General features: G+C 40.8%; 1 protein-coding gene across 3 annotated transcripts in view; it reads right to left on the bottom strand.

The window, feature by feature from the left end:
- Nucleotides 1-15,814: 15,814 nt before the first annotated feature.
- satb2 (SATB homeobox 2) overlaps nucleotides 15,815-21,668 on the bottom strand; it is a 40,684-nt gene continuing 34,830 nt past the window's right edge. For 2 of the 3 annotated variants that reach the window (XM_044019467.1, XM_044019469.1), the window contains exons 12-13: nucleotides 17,259-17,465; nucleotides 15,815-16,692 (exon numbers count right to left, since the gene is read on the bottom strand). In XM_044019467.1, the coding sequence (XP_043875402.1) occupies nucleotides 16,204-16,692; nucleotides 17,259-17,465 (696 nt within the window). In that variant the 3' untranslated portion in view covers nucleotides 15,815-16,203. The remainder of the gene's footprint in view (nucleotides 16,693-17,258; nucleotides 17,466-21,668) is intronic. The other variant, XM_044019468.1, reaches the window with a different exon arrangement.

Below are 21,668 nucleotides of genomic sequence, written 5' to 3'. Positions count from 1 at the left end.
AATAAATCATCAGAACTGGATCATTTTCTTGGTTTGTGGAAACATCGTCATTTTGAGGTTTGGTCGACATTTATCAACATTTTCTTGACATTTTATGAACTCGTCGTTTCATTGAATAAATGATCGACAGATTAATTTAATATATCAGGACAAGTCAAATGATCACATTACAGTATGAAATATTTCACATTATGAGATCATTTCTGGTTTCTTGTTATAATTCAATGAGGCTGTAGGTCATAACATGAAAAACATCGAAATATAATGAAAAACCTTCCACATTATCATTTTATAATGTTTAATTTTTATATTTACTGGGAGTTTTAACAAGTTTCCTTCTCTTTTAGCTCTGTGTTTGGTCTCCACCACCTGCATATGGAAAAATCAGGCTTATTATCTGCTAAATTCACTAAATGTGTGCGGTGTAGTAAGTTGTGCTCAGTAGCTTTTTACCCTGAAAATGGCTGTTTTAAAATGTTAGTTGTTGGTTGTTATATAGTTCCGTAGTTCTTAATTATTCATACTGGGCTCTTTAAATCTGTGGTTACAACATATTATTCTTGTTATTGACCAATAATTCCACATCTAAACTACCTACGCTGCAAAGTAACCTACAAAAAGTAAAATCTCTAATGACAAATGCCATAAAACCTGTCAATAAGGGCGGAGCCTGCCAGAATTTTGCATTTACATGTGCTCATGTGGTGGGAGGGGCTAAGGACAGAGATCCTCCAATTATTACTTTTTACCGCCACAATAAGTGCACAACAAGCCAGGAACATTGAAAGTTTTTACAGTGCATTTCGATGAAGTAGAATCAACACTTTTATAATTTAAAAAGCCTTTTAGAGCTCAGATAACAGATGAGCAGTTGCAATTTTCTCCCAATTAATAATCTTAAATGTAGAGTAAAATAAAAAGCCTTATTCTGTGTCCTTTGTTTCTTTGTTAGGGTTTATCTGTGTTTGTGTGTGTGTGTGTGTTTGGTAAGATTCCACTTATAAAAGAGGATTTCATCTTTAAATTAAATAAAACACAATCCTCTTGTGTAACTGTACGTTTGTAGAAACACAGACGTATCACTCCCTGCTTTTTTGGTTCCCAGACGTCATTTAGTTTCCGTCGTTGCCCTTCTCACCTTCTCCTGCTCGTGTGGCCGCGTTCCAGCGGCCGGCCAATCACAGCCCATGATATCATCTCGCTTTTCCACTTGGCAGTGTGTCCGTCTCCCGTATCTGCAGCGGGGGGGCGGGAGGGGGGGCATGACTCACGCGCTCACATGCTAACAAGTCACAACCACAAATGATCACATTATTTCACATCCAAACTGCTGCTGTGGTGGTTTTTGTTATTTTCTGGATTTTTATTTCTAGACCTGGAGATAAAAGACGCACAAACAAAGTGTGTGTGTGTGTGTGAGTGAGTGAGTGAGTGGGTGAAAGGCGTCTGAGTGAAGCTGTGAATGTTATCCCCGCTGGAATCAACAGACAGACGTCGTTACCTGGCAGACAGGAGAGCGGTCGTATCACCGCTGTCATCACCCAATCACCAGTATCGTCTCCCTCTGTGTGTGTGTGTGTGTGTGTGTGTGTGTGTGTACGTGCCCACTGAAGGCTAATTTAGCGTGACAGTGGGGCTGGTGGCTGCAGAGTGTTGTTGCAGAGCAGGTGAGCTAATACAACCTGAGGTGAGACACGTCCACACGAACCAAAACATCCTCCACAGATACAAAAGTCATTCAACTAAAGTCAATAAATAATAAACACAGTGCTGATTTATTTATCCGCTTTGGACCGGAGACATTTAAGCCTCTTATGAGCATCATGATAATCTGGAATTGTCAGAAAACGTTCACTTTTTGTATCCGGCAGTTATTCAACTGTTACTAAGAATTTTTAATCTAATTGTAATGTGAAATACTTTATCAATTCACTCTCTAGATATCTGTGACTAAATGTTTGTTCCTTTATAGATCCAGTGTGACCTGTAAATGGTAAATTTAGGCATAACATTGTTGAAATTGCACTTATTTTTCTTATTTTTTGTAAAAAAGACACTTCATTAAATGTAAAACAAAGGAAAAAAAAATCGCCATTTTATCCGGTCTGGCCCAGTTGAGATCAATGCTGTTCATGGCCCCTGAACAAAAATGAGTTTGACCCCTGGTCTACGAGTGACAAGAAGAACACATGACAAATCCTGTCGCCGTTAAACTGCACATTTGAGGCAATTGGTCTTGGGAAGTCTCTGAATCTGAACACTTGTTTTTAATTCCTCTCAAACACTCAAACCCATTCATCGATTATCAAAATAGTTGAGGATTTAGTAATTGATTAATAATCGATTAATTGTTTCAGCCGTCTGGTGTGAACACGGCATGAAATGGGCGACCCATCCGTGCTAAAAGAGTAAAATATCATTTCATCACTGACAGATAAATAGATATCGCACTTAAAGCAGCAGAAACAGAATCAAACCAACAGCTGCTGACATCACTACATGCTTTTGCTCTCCTGTGTGTGTCTGTGTGCGTGTCTGTCCGTGTGTGTGTGTGAGAATCACTGCTCCGTCAGCTGCTTAACTATCTTTAAGGAAGGAGCCCCGTTATGTGACAGCTTGTGCTGATGAATATTGAATAGACACTGTGCCCGTGTGTGTGTGTGTGTGTGTGTGTGTGTGTGTGTGTGTGTGTGTGTGTGTGTGTGTGTGTGTGTGTGTGTGTGTGTTGTGTGTGTGTGTGTAAAAATGCATGCAATATAGAAACTGCATGTGTTGGTCTCTATTTTACTTTATTAACAAACACGTTCTCACACACACACACACACTCTGCTCATGACTTATTTTCCCTGTGGTAAATATTTGAATGCTTCTTGTTTGTCTTTGTCCTGCATGAATAGCTGCGGGACGTTGACGTCCTGACGATCGGCTCAGGAACGATCGTTAGGACGTTTGAAGATAAACACACTCGCGGACAATAAGTGACAGACGTCCATTCAAGCAACACACGCTGACCAATACATGCAGTTAATGCCTAATGAGAAGAGCACCTGCTGACATTCACATTCACGCATGATCTTTTTTTTGTTTTTGTACGATTTTTGTATGTTTTTGGTGTCTTTTTGTACGTTTTTGGTGTGTGTGTCATTTTTGTATGTTTTTGGACTTTTTTGGTGTCTTTTTATATGTTTCTGTACGATTTGTTTGTGTCTTTTTGTATGTTTTTGTATGTGTGTGACTTTTGTATGTTTGTGGTGTATTTTGTATGTTTTTGTATGCGTTTGGTGTATTTTTCTATGTTTTTGTTGTTTTTTGTGTGCTGCTTGAATGAACGTCTGTCACTTACTGTCCTCACGTGTGTTTATCTTTAAGCGTCCCGCCGATTGAGGAAATGTGAACGTAAGGAAAATAAACATCCACATTATTAATTTAAGATATTATCACTCATCGTGATTAAAAAAAAAATAAACCTGCAAAAATAAATTGTGGTGAATTTTTATCATTGTAATAATCTAATGGAGAAAAACATGTGCCACAAGGGGAGCTGCATCTTTCCTCACGATTTATTATGGTTAGTGGAAAATGACGGTAATTTTCTAGTATTGGACGAAGACACAAGTTGTCCTCCCGTTTTAAGCTGCGTCAGCACATTCAGTCCTCCAATTTGAGGAAAACGGGTCCTGGAAAGTCCTTGAAAAATCCTTGAATTTGATGCCAGCTAAGGTGTTTGAACGAACCCCGACACGAAGGGCACATGAGGGCACTTTGACATTTCACTCTGGGACTGTTTTCGTTTGAATGTTTTGAATAAGAAGCTGAAACGATAGAAAACTTTAACTTCCTGCTCTGGTGTGTTCTGTCCCTTTAAGCTGTTACATATCCAGATAAAGACCGAGCGTCTTTTTTTGCCTCAGGTGACTCCTCAAACTTAATATTCCTCTTCATGATGGCCCCGAGAACAATCCACGCCTCGCTCTGTATCTGGATCCGAGACAAGACTTTGGTTTAAAGTGTTTAAGTAAATCCTTTGATGGATGAAATCATTACATTTGCCCTCATGCATCTTTCATGTCCCAGTCCAGATTAGTTATTCCAGGGTTTAGAAGCGACGCTGCTGAGTGTGATTTATTTTTAATCACAGCAGCTGTTTGCCGCCTCGTGTCGAAGGCCTCGCCTGACAAAGACCCAGATCGGAGGAGACAATTCTGACCCGGTGCGGCCCGGGACATTTCTAATTCACATTCTTACAGAACCCTAAAGCTGTGTGAGTCTTCAGGAGACGTCGGGCTGAGCTTCACAGCGCATTAATTCACCCACGCACACACGCGTCCAGTCAGACAAACAAACACAACTGTGGTTTCCACTCGCTCGCTTCTGTACGTCAATGTCACGAGCCGCGGCCGCTGAGGATTCCGATGGTCGTTATTTTTTCACGCTAACATTTGTCTAATTGAATGTGTTCTGTTTAGTTGTTGTTTTTTTGTTTCCATGTTGCCCCTCGAGTGGCCGCCTCCTGTTTCCTCGCCACGGCCACTGCTCCACTTCTCGGCGTCAGTGTCCTCGCGTCCCCATGTCTCGCCGCCAGTGTCCTCACGTCCCCACGTCTCGCTGTCGTCACTTGTTCCAGTGAATTGGACGTGAATGGGTCTGGGGTTGCAAAGAGGGCAGAAAATACACTCCACTCCATTTAATAAGAATTAACTGGGAATTTTTGGATAATTAAAGCAGACGTATATATATTTTATATATAGATGGATATATAACTGTTAAGGCTACAGCTAATTTATTGTCATAATTGTTTAATCTGTCGATTGTTTTCTCGATTAGTGGAGTCATCTTTGAAAAAACCCCAGAAATGACGATGTTCTCAAATGTCATTTCGTTTTGTCCATAAATGCAAAATGATTCAGTTTTAGTGATTTCTTTTTTTATGAAGCAAAGAAATCAGAAAATATTTACATTTAAGAAAAAAATCAAAGCAACTTGTTTTAATTCTTAAAAAAAAACCCACTTGAAGTATGGGTGGGAATTACCAGAGACACTACAATAGAATAATCACGATATTTGGGTCCCGATGTGGTATTATCGTGATATTTAGCTCATGATACAATAATCACTGTATTTAGGTCACGATACGGTATTGTCACAATATTTCGTTCATGATATGGTATTATTACAATATTTAGGTCACAATACGGTTTTGTCACGATATTTAGTTCATGATATGGTATTATTACAATATTTAGGTCACAATACGTTTTGTATTATTTATTCAATATTTAGTTCAATATTTAGATCGCATATTTAGTTCATGATATGGTATTATTACAATATTCACGTCACATTTCATGCAATCATGGTGCATCATGATATGGTATTATTACAATATTTGAGTCGAGGTTTATCACTATATGACGACAATATATTTAGTTCATTCAATATTTAGGTCGAGGTTTTGCATATATTTTAGTTCATGATATTTACAATATTTGGTCATGATAAGGTATTATCTGATATCACGGTGTCACGTATATTTAGTCATGATATGGTATTATTACAATATTTGGTTTGGTAATCCATGATATGGTATTTTACAATATTTGAAATACAATACTTTGCACGATATTTAGTATGGTCACGGTTTTGTCTATTTAGTTCATGATATGGTATTATTACAATATTTAGGTCCTACGGGTTTTGTCATATTTTAGTTCATGATGAGGTATTATTACAATATTTAGGTCATCGGTATTGTCAATATTTAGTTCATGATATGGTATTATTACAATATTTAGTCACGATACGGTATTTAGTCCATATGGTATTATTACAAGTTCATGATGGTATTATTACAATATTTAGTCGCGATTTTATCCGCGAGTGATTTAGTTCACATGATATTATGGTCATATGGTATTATTACAATATTTAGGTCACGATACGGTCAATGATATTTAGTTCATGATATGGTATTATTACAATATTTAGGTCACGCGATACGATTGTCATTTTCGTTCATGATATGGTATTATTACAATATTTAGGTCGCACACGGTTTTATCCGCGATATTTAGTTCATGATATGGTATTATTACAATATTTGGAGTCGACACGATTTGTCACAATATAGTTCATGATATGGTATTATTACAATATTTAGTCTCACAATACGATCCGCGATCTTTAGTTTCATTGTCACAATATTTAGTTTATGATATGGTATTATTACAATATTTAGGTCACGATACGGTTTTGTCACAATATTTAGCTCACAATACGGTTTTGTCACGATATTATTTAGCTCACACACGGTATTATCAATATTTCGCTTCATGATATGGTATTATTACAATATTTAGGTCACGATACACGGTTTCACAATATTATTTTGTTAGTTCATGATATGGTATTATTACAATATTTAGGTCAATATTTAGTTCATGATATGGTATTATTACAATATTTAGGTCACGATACGGTTTTGTCACAATATTTAGTTCATGATATGGTATTATTACAATATTTAGGTCACGATACGGTTTTGTCACAATATTTAGTTCATGATATGGTATTATTACAATATTTAGGTCACAATAAGGTTTTGTCGCGATATTTCGGTCACGATACGTTTTTTTCAGGATATTTAGGTCACGATACGTTTTTTTTCCCGATATTTAGGTCACGATACTGCCTCTACTACTACTACTCACACATTCTTGTAAAGCAGTATTTCAAGAGGTTCGATGAAGTCATGAAAAACAAACCGAGTCGAGCCGTGCTGGAACTGTGTCGTGGAAAAGCGGAAAATTTCCCAATTTAGTAAATTCCCAGAATTTTGCCACCCTAACTGGATCACATGCAGTGACATAAATAATCATGTGTACATGTAGCTACACGTTTAAATATCAGTTTGTGTGTATGTTCATGATACACACACACACACACACACACACACACATTGATCTCCTCTGAATTACAGCAGGAGGCCACAGGTGTGTGAGCCCACTCCACTGAGAGCCCCATCCCTCCTCTAATGCTGCATTGTGGGTAATAATAGTTAGCAGCAACAGCTGTGCCCTCACCCCCTCCCTCCTCCTTCACCTCTAATGTTCTCTAATCATCCCTCTATCAGGCCTAATACCCTGCAGTGGTGTCCTCACAGCTGTCTGAGGGGCTCTGGGTATGCAGACACCTGTCAATCTAACACACATACACGCACACACACACACACACACACATAGACACGCACACACACACACACCAAACGAGATTTGTCACATCGCGTCAGGGATGTGACAAATCTACCAGTCTTATATAAGGGACCTTCAAGAGAGTAAAAGTACAAGTATGTGACCAGAAAATGACTTTGGTACACAATGAAGTCAATTTTATATATATAATATATAACTTAAGTAAAAGTCTTAACGCATTTAACTTAAGCATAAAACGTCAGAAAATGTTGATCAGTGTTTGTCAAACCTGGAAATGATGTTTCTCAAATTTCGTTTTGTTTTTGTCCACAAAGTAAAAATGATTTTGTTTGGATGATTTATTTGTTAAATTGAGCAAAATTCACATTTAAGAAGCTGGAAAATCAGAGAAACTGTGATAATGATCGATAGAAATATGGAAATCAATTAAATGGTTCATTCTTGAAAATGTACAGTTCACAAATGTATTGTTTCGTTAAGTTGAGTTATTATTTTTTTGTCAAATTAATCAACCAGAAAATATTCGCTTTTGACAATAATCACTTAAACTATTGATGAATGAATTGTTAAGTCGATAAAATGTCAGCAAATGTTGATCAGTGTTTGTCAAGCGTTTTGTCTTTTTTTGATTTTTAACGTCTTTATTTACTTTCTTTCTGAATGTGAATGACAACGCGTCCAACCACACGGGCCGCTTTATTAGGTACACGTCACACCTAAAGAAGTGAGCGTATGAATATGTCATAAATAATGACAGGTTCTCAAAGCTGCTGTTTTTAGTTAAACTGATAAGTTAAATCAAGATTACAGCGGAGAGAGAGAGAAAAAAAAAGAAAGAAAAAGCAATAAATAAAAAGTTAATTTGCCTCCTTTCACGACGAGTTCAAATTAGCATCCCCTGGTTTCCCTCCCAGAATGCATCACCCAGGCGGATGCTCACAGATGCAGCAGTGTCTCTGTGGGTGGTCTCGCCCTCCGCGGGTTTCTTAACTGTCTGTCTGTCTGTCTGTCTGTCCTAACCCAGCAGACCTGACTCCCGTCCAACTTCTGCTCAACACTGCGACGGCTGATGTGTGTTTAACTGCAGCGACACCACACATCTGTGTGTGTGTGTGTGTGTGTGTGTGTGTGTGTGTGTGTGTGTGTGTGTGTGTGTGTGTGTGTGTGTGTGTGTGTGTGAGAGAGCGTTCAGGCCCCGCTCCTCGCCGCTCCGCTCTCCGCTCCGTCACAAATCCTGGCTGCTAATGACTACCAGCTCTTTAGGACCCGAGGCAGGAGGGGTTAAAGCCCACCAATTGAGCGAATAATGAGTTGAATTAGGAGATTTAGGGATGAGGTGGAAGGAGAAGAGGGATGGGTGGCGCTGAATGAAAACCAGAGGTGCTCGCCGCAGAGCTGCGGTGCGAGAGAGGCGGGTGTAACGGGGGTGTAAAGGGGGAGGGGAAGGGGGGATGTGGAGCGCCACGAGAGGCAACACTCAAAATATTCCCATCATGCTCTCACAAACACGTTTATAGATGTAAATATGCATTTTAGTAATGCGGCGGTGAGGAGGAGCAGCAGCGGCGCAGCCACAAATATCATTACTGGAAGAGAATCATCGTCACGGCGAGGAAATAACTTCTTAATCACAGCGTTGGCGTCAGGAAGCATTTCCATCCTGATTCAGTTGTTGTCGCATATTCGTACTGATGATGAGTTCGCACTATTAACGGGGAAAAGTGTCGCTTTTTGATTTCCCTCAACGTCCGCTGAGATTTGCAGAGTTATGAAGTTTCAGTCATCGCTCGGATCGAGTTGTTGAACACTTATTAGCTTTATCTCGCATAATGTTGCTCTGCGCTCCGAGTCTGAGGTTGATTACTTTAGGCTGTTTTGAATGAAAACAAAAACAGATCGACTCTTTTTGCTCTTTAATACCGTGGAACATCTGCAACACACACACAAAAAAGTGTATTCTTTTACTATACAAACACAGGAAGTTGCATTGTCATCCACAGTTTCCAGTAAATTCCACCCTGAACGCTCTCCTGGGGCGTCTTTTTTTCCCTTCCCTGGGTTTCTTTGATTACATACATGTACAAATGAAGCAATATTTGGTTCCTGTGGCCACCGAGTTCCCTGAAAGCCAAGCCCCGGTTGGAGTTTATACACAATGCACAACATTGTTCAAAAGACGGCGAGACGAGTCGCTCTGAAATCCACCGAAGGCCTTTGAACGTCATTAAACAAGTTAGTCTGAGGTTAACGTGGATGGAAAAACAACAAAGTCAACTCTTTCTTGAAGAGGACAGATCAAAAGTATCCACTGTGGAGCTGCGACGAACAAGCTGTGGATTATTGTCTCAATTAAAATACACGTCAGACCAGCACAGACGTGAGTTAGCGTCTTTTCTAGCCGTTCACATGCAGACTAACCTCCAGTCAGTTTCCAGCTCCTTCGCAGGGTTTTTTTTACGCTGATTTAACGTCTTCAGAGTCAGTGTTCTGGTTAAATGTCTTGTTGCCAGGAGATCCGGGAAACTCTGCTGATTTTCTGGGTGAAATCCACGTGTTTCTTAGTTGTCGCGGTAACATGCGGTAACGCAGATTCCGACGTCTTCTGCAGAAGTTAGCAAATATTGTTCTTTGCCCAGTAAAGGATGATGATCATTTACAAAATTGACATTATGTTTTATTGAAGTAGAGCTAAAGCTCGTGATTGAGGAATTTCACCTGAATTTAACATCTTGGGGACCGTCTCCGCTGCCCCCTACTGTCTGTTAGTGGAAAACCAACCTTGCAAGATCAGGGTCTCGCAAGAAACATGCATTTCTTAACTGTTATTTTCGACGTTCATCTTGGTAGAGCTGAAAAAGAAGCAGAGCAAACCGTTGTCGGGGGAAACGACAGGGGGCCTCGCACGAGTCCACAAACCAAAGAAATTCACTTCAAACATGGACCGATATGGATTACTCTATGATTGATGCTGATTTTTACAATGATGGCCGAGAGTTGATGCCAATTTATTTTGACCCATATATAACGCAAAACATTTTTTTTCATCTGATAAAATATAAACGTTTAATGCGAACAAATGATACAAAGAAAACCAGGTCTTCATAATCTACAGTAATCTTAGAGTTTTAGCAAAAATGTATCAAGTTTCTAAGAACACACATGCGGAATGATAGATTATAATCTGGTTTGAAATAATTCACATTTATTGTGATTAACTTATCTACACACACACACACATGCAGACTGTCATTTGAACATGAAAGGAACATGTTCATAACTAAAGTACAGAGAGCTGAAGAGTGATTTTCATTTATCAGCTCACTGCTCGTCACAGCAGGGAAACACAGATTTACTTCATCTTCTCTCTTTTGTGAGTTCAAGTCATGAAGATGCAGAAGAAGCGATGATTATCCCACAGAGTCCCAGTGTGAGATGATTGTCTTCAAACACTCGACCTCCACCTTCCTGCTCATCACCAACAGTCAGCTACTATTGTTTACTGAGGGAGTCTCGCACACGCACGCACACGCACGCACACACACGCACACACACACACACGCACACACACGTACATAAAAAAGCCTATGTAATGAGTCACAGCTCTGATGAGGATCAGCACAGCAGAACAATCCCTGTGTTTAACCTGCCACCAGGAGATGGGTCAGGCATTTTGTCCGTGTGTGTGTGTGTCCATGTGTGTGTGAGACCACATTCATTCCACTCTATTTTCTACAAAAATTGCTTCAGAAAGTCTTCTCCAGATGAGCTCACTGGCCATGTTTTATTTTGAAAACTTCACAGACTTCACTTGGTTCATTCTTTAAACTTTTCCTTTTTCCTTAATTATCTCATCCAGGGCTGCAACTAACCATCATTTCCGTAATCGCTTCATCGTTTGATCACGAAAATGTCGAACAATGTTCATCAAACCTGGAAATGATGATGTTTCTCAAGTGTCTTGTTTTGTCCACTGATTTCTTTGTTTTATGGAACAAAGAAAGCAGAAAATATGCACATTTAAGAAGCTAAAAATCCAGAAACGTTGTTGTAATTGTGAAAAAGGCAATTAATAATCGATTAATTGAATAAACGCTGCAGCCCTACAGTGTAACCATTACAGGGAACTAGTATTTCATTGAAGGTGGCCAAAGAATTATTATATATCTCATTTCTGGCATATTATAAGATGATAGGATCAGATGAAAAAGTTACAGATTTAGGGTTGAAACAATGACTTGAATAATCAATTAGTTAATTAATCGTCAACTATTTCAAGAGTTACTTGATTTTAAAACAAAGAAATCAATTAAAATGGATCATATTTAGTTTGTGGACAAAACAAGACATTTAAGAACATCATCATTTTGGTCTGATCAACATTTTTTTGACATTTTCTCGACCAAAATATTTATATTATTTGTTGTTTTTGTGTTTAAAAACAGGTTCTTGAATCAATCTACCAGCCCAGATATTAATAGTGACATATGAAATCCTTTGAGCTCTGTGATTTCTCAACTGTACAATAGCAGCATTGTTGTAAAGGAAATGGCAAAAACAATAAATATAAACGTAGGATAAAGAAAATAAACAAATTAGAGTCATATCAGTGACGGAACTGGGGTCATTTTCTACATTATGTATTAATTCAACTGTCAACTGCAACAATATAAAGTGTAAACATCGACGACAGTGAGCCACATTGTCAGGACAGACTCATATTTCATTCCTGGTGGTGGAAATGTTTTTATTTTAAACAAAAATTATCTTTGTACAGTTGACATTTTGACTGTGGATCTAAAATAATCTCACAGACCATAAAAAAAGAGTCATAATCACACTGGTCATGTTTGTGTAAACAGAAAAAGTCGTCCACTCAGCAGTTGGTTGCTTAGTTGCAGAAACGACCGTAAGAAAAAACAACAGTAAACTGAAATTAAAAGCAGTTTTTATGTTGTTTTTTTTTTGTTTATTTATGCTTGGACAAATTACATGTTTGCTTTTCACTCACTGATAATAGACAGTCAGGACGTCTGTGTCATCGTCCCCTAAAAGACACTGTGTCTGTCCAAAAAACAGCAGGTTTTCCAAAAGTCAAACTCCGGAGTCGCTTGGACGTAGAAAACAGTCAAATCAAATGGCTTAGTGTGGATGTCGCCAATGTTTCTCTGTGAATTTATCACTATATGTTTATATTAGGTCAGGAAAAAAAATGTAGTGTGTAATGTAAACGTTAGTCTGACTAAAACATGTTAGTCTGACTAACATGTTAGTCTGACTAAAACTGGCCTTTTGAACATATACATATAAACCTGTTTAAAACATGTTAGTCTGACTAAAACTGGCCTTTTGAACATATACATATAAACCTGTTTAAAACATGTTAGTCTGACTAAAACATGTTAATCTGGCAGACGTAGTCGTAGTCAACCTGTGTTGTGTTGTGTGTGTGTTTTCCTGTATTTGTGACCTCTTGAGGACCTTATTTCTGTCATAAACACTGACGTTCTCATGACCAGTAGTCCTCATGGAGACCAAAACCTGGACCTTATTCATATCTGTGGATCTTGGTGGGTTTGCTGACACATTTTGTTCTGATAATAATGTTGGTCCCTGTTCTGTCGTAGTCTGAGAAGACAAATTTTAATTAAAACCTTTGTGAGGACATTTTGTCTGGTCCTCACAACTATAGAAGACCTTTTGATAGTTAGTTTGGGTGTTTCACAACAGTCAGTGCAGAGTCCTGAGAAGACCAAGGATCCATACAAGTGAAAAGAAAACCAGACAAAGTTGTTTTTAATTCACAAATTTTTAATTCACTTAAACACTGGATGAATTAAGATTTCGTTGGAACTGCATTTGAGTCAAACCCTGATTCCTGTCACACAGAAAAAAGCACAAAGTTATCGATGGAGTGTTTGAGTGTAGTCGCCGGTCACACTCTGTCCAACTCACTGATATCATCAACAACAACAACAACAGACGCTTTACTGACACACGACTGCACCGAACATCAGAAATAAAACAAAACAAATAAACAAAAAAAAAACACATTGATTTTCTTTTTCTTTTAAATACTCTCCGCGATTCTATTTTTCCTGGCACGATGAAATGAACTGACTTCACTGAGTTTTCCTCCTCTCTCAAAGTGGCTCAAAACACTCACACACTAGTTACTCAGCCAAAATAAAAGTATACCAGCAATAATTAATCCAGCGTCTCACGAGTATTTACAGACATTACAAGTGAGTCAAAACTCGCCACTTTTTTTCTTAATAAATGGCTCAAAAAAGTAGATTGTCATCGACTGCAGCAAAAACAAACTATTAATCTTTTATGTACTCGTTTTTTGGGAAAGAGAACTATAAAAAAAAGTGGCAGAATACAATATAACTTTTTTTTTCTTTTTTGTTTTTTAATCCAGTAACTGCTTCTGTTTTTCTTTCACTCTCCGCTCGTCGTCTCTCTCAGGACCGAGTCACTAATGTCTCCCCCCCAAAAACAAAATATTTAAAAAACCATGGAAATAAAATAAAAAAAAAAACCCTAAGAATAGCACACACGATGACAGCAATTCTAACCATAATCACAACAATAATAACAATAATGATAATAATAATCATGGATAAAGATAGCAATAAATAGGGTTGGTGAAGTTTTAAGTGCGGGTAGGTGTGGTGAAACACAAGACTGTGGCCACCAATTAGAGAGAGGGAAAGGAGGATGGAGAGAGAGAGAGAGAGAGAAAGAGTGAAGGGGTGGAATATACCGCACATAAAGTGACTGATTGTTTGGTTGCTGAATCTCCGCTCTGTCCCTCTTTTTTTTTCTTTTTTTTTTCCTCGTATACGCGGCCGGTGCCAGCGAGGTTTTTTGGAGTCGTGGGCACACACACACACACACACACAGAGGCCTGAGTGTCCATCAGGACACCACATCCTCTCCATGTCCTCCTCCCTGGCAGACCGTCCGTCCGTCCGTCCGTCCGCCCGCCGCTCTGGCATTTTTCAAGACACAGTTGAGGATTTTTGCAAGTGTGGTCGTGACAGACGCGGAAGTTTGCCCTCACTGAAATCATCGCTGCCGCTTCAAATAATAAATGTGCTGCAGCCACTTTAACCCTCTCATGACTGTCAGGATATTCACTTTCACTTTCCATTTCTGCTTATTCAACCATTTAGTAAAGACGTTGCTGAGAAGCTGACGTCACAGTCGTGTGACGCGCCGGTGAATCTCGTCTGTAATTGGATGCTTGTGCAAAACTCTATTTCCCTGGTCATTGTGATGCTTCAATAATCTCCACTCCCCCCCGCTGTCTTTTAGCGGAAAAATCAGCCTTACAAGATCAGCGCCGCCAACCTCGAGTCCTTACGAAGTCATGTGAGAAGCCACGACCCCCTCGCCAGGTAATACTGGCGAGGGGGTCGAGGCAGTGATAGTGTTATTTTAGACGCTCGTCATGGCAGAGCAAGCGAAAAAGAAGCAGAGAAAACTTTTGTCGAGGGAAGCGAAGGAGAGGAAACGACTGTCTGTCCGAATGGGTTTTTAAAAATGACGAGAATTGAAAAATATGGAAACATAAAAAAAAATGGATGGCGACCGGCATGGATGAAAACTGAAAACTGTAGGGGGAAAAAGCCTTTAACTCTAAATCTATGCTGGCTTAAGTCTACGCTATCTTATGTGTATGTTATCTCTCTGTTAGACAGATTTTCCAACAGGAAACTGAAGTTTGTAAACCACTCACTCTCCCACACCAAAGCCCAGAGAGTACACCAGTGATTTTAACATCACACACACACACACACAGGAGTTGTTGATCCACTGCTGCCTCCATCACTAAGTTCAAATGTCTTATTTTGTCTATTAGGCATTTGAAATCCTTTGTTCAGATTGACCTCAGTGACACAAAGTGACCACACGAGGCAGCAGTAGACCAGCAGCTCCTGTGTCCCCGTGGGCTAAAAATGCAGATTATCTCTATGAGTTTGGTGGACGAGAGTAGAAACCTGAAAACTGATGATATAAATCAACAAACATGTTCTTTTTTTTATTACATGAGCTTTGTGGCTAAAACCTATTTTTCTCTTGTGTCCCTGGTGACGGCCATGTTTTCAGTGAGGTTACGCATCCGTGTCTGTCTGATTCCCGGCCGCAGCAGAATATTGTGTCAGTGCCTCATACAACCATGCTTCAAAAAAAACCAACCCTGAACTATCTCTTTTAAAGCCAGAACACCAACAGACGGGGGGGAGGGGTCGGGGTCACATTTACCAGATTTCAGAGTCTCTGTGAAGAGTAAGTGCTGGATGGGTCTGGTAATGAGTGTGGAGCGTGAGGGTAAAGTGAGGACAGGACGTGGTGTGGCCGTGTCCACGCTCTCAGGCAGGCGACAGCATCAGCAACATCAGTGTGTGTCCTGAGGATTTTTTTTTTCAGATTGTGGAGGCCTCAGAAAAGCCCCAGGATCCAAATGTCCATCAGTGGGGTTGACGTCAACCCAGCGTGTCGGGAGTTACGTCCCGTGGCGCTTACTGTGCTCAAACTTTGGAGAAAGAGGAGCACAGACCTTCTCTCAGTGGAGTGTGTTTTCTGGTGACTCACTGATGAGTGTAAAGTTTCTGCAGAATCCCTTTTTAGTGTTTGTGCCTGTTTTTGAAGTTTGGAGGCCTGAGCAGCAGAAGTTTCACCTGCTAATAAACGTCTGGAGTAAATAATTCTCTGGAAAAAACTGTTTCACAGTTACACAACCACCACAGCCGTGGCACAGCACCCTGCAAACCTGCTGTCTGAGGTAATTTCACTCCACCAATCAGGTTTTCACAGATGTCTGTCCGGGATTGTCAATATTTCAGTCTAATGGTTACTTTATACCTACAAAGACATTTCTGTCTCTTACAGTTTCTGTGCAGTCGCATTTGTCTCCAGTTCTTTGTCTTTTTTTTGTTTCTTCTCCCTCTCTTTTTTCCGTGAACCTCTCCTCTCTGTGAGTCAGTCTCTACCTCTGGTAGTCGGTCTGCTCTCTGGGACTGGATGAGGAGCTCCCTGGGGCCATGTTGCCACCAGGCCGTCCGTGCCCCTTGTCCTTGCCTTCCTCTTGAGCCACGTTGTTTCCTAAAGACGACTGGCTGGTGCCAGAGGAGGCCGGAGGCTGGTTAAGCCCCGCTGTGCTCCCGCCACTGCCCTCTGTGGACTGGTAGATCTCCTCAGCTCCGTCCTCGCTGGACTCTGGGTCCTCCGAGCCTGAGAGCAACTCCTCTTCCCTGTACTCGCTGACGTCCACACCTCCGCTGGCAGCAGCGCCCTCGCCCAGCTCCTTGAGGCGGCCGTGGTGCTTTACGTGGTAGCGCTGGTTCTGGAAGAACTTGATGATGGTGTGTTTGGGCAGGTCCAGCTGTGCAGACAAGGTGTGGATGGCCTCCTGGTCTGGATACAGGCCGACGTCCTGGATGAAGCTCTGCAGGATTCCAAGGGCCTCCAGGGAAATCTAGAAGGCACACATCCAGAATTCAGAAAGGACAATCAAAACCACCTTAACCGTGTCCACAAGTATTTTAGTTTCATGGGTTCTGAGTGGTATTGGTCATTTAGTTAACTACTTATTTTCTTCAGAACACTGACTGAGATTAACATACGACTGCGGTGTACGCCATAAAGTAGACTCTAAAGTAGTTCTGTTTGTGGAATGAACCCGAAACCAGCAGTTCCATTGTGCCAATGCAGATCTGCTCAGGATTTGACAGAGGTGACGTTCACCTCTGTCAAATGTCGGTATCTCTATAGCCATGTTTCTACCAAGTGGTACAGGGCAGTTTAGGTCACTAAGGTACGGTTTGGAATGGTAAATCCAGTCCTGGCTTGCATTTCCACCTTGGAGTGCAGTGAATCGAGCCTCCACCCATAGGTGGCAGACCTCGGTAGCCCAACAGACGGGTGCCAACAAGTTGGACTATACGGATTGGTTATTTGTTGGCAATTAAAGTGGAGATTGGATGATTGTTACTACAAAGAGAGTGGAGAACCTGAGTAGAGTAAATGCGATGCAAACTCTACCTTAGTGCGCGACCGTGGCTTCTTGTTGCTCCCGGCACTGCCAACACTGCTCGGTGGACATCCGCCTGAAGATGCTGTCCCCTGGTTCTGTGAGCCCTCCTCGTTCCCCGGGGCAGACAGCGGTTCTTCACGCATCGGAGACAGGCGGTGCTCCTTCATCGGTGGTGGCGGTGGCCTGTGAAGTGCCTGACGAGAGAGACAGAAGATCTGATGAATGGGGCACAGTGACCCCTGATCAAGACTACAGCCTGGAATTCATTTCAACATCTGGAAACATTTGGCCACCAACATGTATTAGGGCACTAATATTATTACTATTTTCGGCGGCAGAATCATGGAATTGAGCAATAAAAATGAATCTTTGAATTTTTCAGGATTTATTCATTTGAAATTTGGGTCGACAGATTCAAGAAAATTTGTCTTGGACTTTGTCTATGTTAAACCAAATCACACATTTACGGTGGCCCTGAAGTGCAAATCCACACCACAAGTAGGAAAACACAACTGCAAATCAGTCGTTGTGTACCGTACACCTCCCTCTACAAAAGCAAAGGAAGCTACGACCATTTCTAGTGAAATCCTCTGAACAAGGAGAGGGCGTGGCCTGAACACGAGCGTAGCCTCCAAAAAACTCAGCGGTATATAAAGAACATTGTAAGACACGTTTTGCACATCAAATGAATTCACAAACATCAACTTATTTGAAATCATAAAACATAAAATCCTAAGTATGAAGGTTGACAGTGACTTTGTGTGACATTAATAAAACAACCAGTAACAGATTCCACGTTCCAGCACACAGTAGCCAGGGCTGCAGGGCTGCAGAGGTCAGGAGAGGGTGAGAACAAGTGTTTCACAGCTCGCGGAGCGTCACGGTCTATTAAACAGCTCCAACGCTGGCACTCAAACTGCTCTGACTCCGCTTTACCTTTGACCTAATGTGTGTAAGATTAGCTCTAGTAAAACGCCAACCACCTGTCTGCCAGGAAGTCTCTTATTTACTAACTTATGACACCTCATCACTATTTAACCAGCTCATTTAATACGGCAGAGAGCCTGCGGCGGCACACTGACGGGAGGGGGTGAAAGAAACTTATTAAATTAGAGTTTTGAGCATTCATTTAAGAGTTAATTCATAATCTTGTGACGCTTTGTCTTAAGCCACGAAACCGTCTCGGATAGTAAACGAAACAAAAATCCGTTTATGACATGATCATGTGTGCAGTCCGACCTTTTGACACATTATTGTATTATCTATCGTAATCGTATAAAATTCAGCCAAATCCAATCAGCACTTTTTCTTTGACAGGAAATCAACAGAAGGGGACCGAGTATTGATCCCTGGGGAACTCCACTCTTCATTTTATTTGTTTATTTGTATAGTTACACTGACAACGTTGCGACACAATTGAGTTTACTGTTCGTCCATTGGAGCCTCAAGAACCAGACTGACTGTTCACTGTTTTGTTTTGTGGTTTTTGACTCAGACCACCTACAGTCTCTGACTGCACGGATTACTTAAACCATTCTAAAGTGAAGATACAATTGCATATTATATTTAAAAAAAACTGTATTTAAAGATCCATTGTGTTGGAATTGGAAGAACTTCATTCACAGGAAACAAAGGAAGCCGTGTTTCATGTTTTTCTCAGTGTTGTGGAATCTCCACCTCCAGGGGGCGCTAAGTTTCACACCATGTTACGTGTTATGTGGCTTTTGTCCAGCTCACTAATTCTTGCCTGTACTTTGTAGGAATACATGTTTTCCACACATCAGTTTTTAATCCAGATTACGCAGGTCAGATTTATATTTTATACGCTTGTTCTTTTAAATTAGTTTTTCTGATTATTGCTTTTTTTTTATGTATATATATAATTGTTTGAGAAAGAATTGCCATACATTGGAAAATAGATAATTTCTTCCATCCCTTGTTTGCTCTGTTGCATTTTTATTTTCAGAAGCTTCTCCGGTTTCTCCACTTTATTGCGAGTTGGTGTGTTTTAATTTCACTTAGTGTTACTGAGCGTTCATTTAAATAGGAATAAAAAGGTCATTTTCTTTATTTTCAGCTTCCTAAATGCTAATTTGTTCTTATATCTTTGCTCCATATAACAAAAAAAAGATCAAGTTTTAGTTGTGTTTTAATATAGATTATTGCCTTTAAGAGGCTCAATAACTGCAGGTTTTTTCCAAGGCCTGTGTGGAAATAATAATAATTTAGCTTGATTTAATGTTTGTGTAAAAAAAGAGTCTCATAGACATGTGGCAGATGTAATTAAAGGTGATTTTTAGACTTAAGTGCAGGCTGGTGGAGCTTCCTGCGCGGCTCACTGGTTATTTATACATGACCGATCTGTCCGTTTGAGAGAAGAGGACACAAGAAAACACACAAGAAAACACACAAAATGTTGGAGCGAATCTTAGAGAGGAGAGAGTGGGGTTTTTACGGTGAGGTGAAGTGTGTGCGATTGTGACGACTCGCTCTGCTTGTTTGTCAGAAGGTAGTGGCCGTGTTGTGAGAGCGCTGCGGTCGTGTCCCGCCCGCTCGCTTTAACAGCAGGGAGGGGTTCTCCCCACTGGAATGCCCAGCTATAAATCTGTGGCACATTAAAATTAAAGGACCCACATAAAGATAATAGTCGTTCACTTTTCTCTCCCTCTCTTCAATAATAACAGGGTATTACTTCAATAATACTGAGGGCAGGCCAGACCATGAAATTGCTGTGATTTTATTTGCAGGGGCTTTATTTTCAGGACGGGGGGGATGAGTGGGTGGGTGGTTCGGGCGAAGTTTGACCAATTTACAGGAATTCAGTACATTTTATCCCCCTCCTTCTTTTTATGTCATTTTATTTTTCTCCTCTAAAATATTCAGTTTCTCTCACGCAAACTGACAGTTCCAGATATTGAGAGAGAACTGACTCGGTGTGTGTCGCTGCTCTAATGAGAGACCACACAAACACTCACTGAGACACTTAATAACTAAATTGAGGGGAGAAGGAAATCGTGAAGGGGATTGCACAACCTCCACACACACACACACACACACTCTGTCTTTCCCTGTTCACAGACCTTCATTATTTCTATTATTTGGACTGACAGCAAGGACTCTTGGATCAATGTCCACACACACACACACACACACATGCTGAGGCCTGGTCTCCTTCATGTACTAATGATGATGCTGGAGAGCAGATCCAAACACACACACACACACACACATACATTCTTACTCAGCACACGCGTAGACTCCTAAGCTAAGCAAACAACTTATCTTAACCTTAACTCTAAAACCAAGTCTAAGGTGGTTTTCACGCCTCATAGTCTCCGCTGGACGAGTTTTGCTTTCCGAACAGAACCAGAACCTTCTGAATAAACGTGTTCCCCTCCTCGCCTGAGGCGGCGCTGCATCGAGAATGACTGAAGGAGAAGACAAAGACAAACAGCGAACAAGAAACGACTAATATACGCTACACACTATCATCGTTCTACACGCGTGCATGTTTTCAGTCGTGTTTACCCACAATGCCCTGCGCTGTAGTTGTCACGTGTCTCCCGTGCGTTCGGTCTCCCTGTCTATTTTTATCTCTGTTATCTTCTTCTATCGTTCCGGGGTCAAAGGTCGGGAACTGTCAGACACGTGCCGGGCGTCCGACTTTAACTTAAACATGTCGCAGTAATTCAACTCTCATGAAGTCACATGATCTGGTTTGCGTTAGTTTGCGTTACAACTTCAGTCAGACGAACGTGTTTTAAAAAGTCAGATTGTTGTCAAACTGGCACCTTCATCCTCTTTCCTCACCCTCACGTTCTCTGCTTTTGTTGCCTCACCCCTCCTCTTCCTCCTCCTCCTCCTCCTGCATCTCCACTCAGGTCTAATGCATCAGGACACTAATGAAGTGAACCTCTGCCAAGACAACATGGCTCCACATCCAAATCAGGCCTGGTCTGGAGGATGATGCCAGCAGCCCCTCCCTCCCCCTCTGTGTGTGTGTGTTTGTGTGTGTCTGTGTGTGTGTGTTCTCCGCCTCACTTTCACTCCACTCTCCGTGTCCCTTCTGTGCTTTTTGACCTTTGACTTTTCAGAGATTTCTTTAAGTGTGAGACGTTTTGCCGATTTTTAGTCCAACTGAAATTGGACTAAACTGAATTTCGGAACTAACGCTGCCTTCCATTTGTGGTCGGAACTCGGAGTTAGCGCTTGTCTCGCAGTAAATCAGTCGTAGACATGTTGCTAAGATGTCTGTGTGCGTAAAAATATCATATCATGAGTGTTGTTATCGACGGGTATAAGCAGCTAACCTGAAAAAACGTTTGCGTTTCCGACTTCTCAACCGGAATGCGGTAAACATGCTGTGAGTTCCGATGTAAATGAATCGCAGCAGAACAAAATAACAGTAGAAGAAGAAA

This window comes from Solea senegalensis, linkage group LG2 (genome assembly GCF_019176455.1).
Source record: "Solea senegalensis isolate Sse05_10M linkage group LG2, IFAPA_SoseM_1, whole genome shotgun sequence".
Classification (NCBI taxonomy): domain Eukaryota; kingdom Metazoa; phylum Chordata; class Actinopteri; order Pleuronectiformes; family Soleidae; genus Solea; species Solea senegalensis.
Note: the sequence above shows the minus strand (reverse complement) of the source record. Positions and strands in the feature narration are given on the sequence as shown.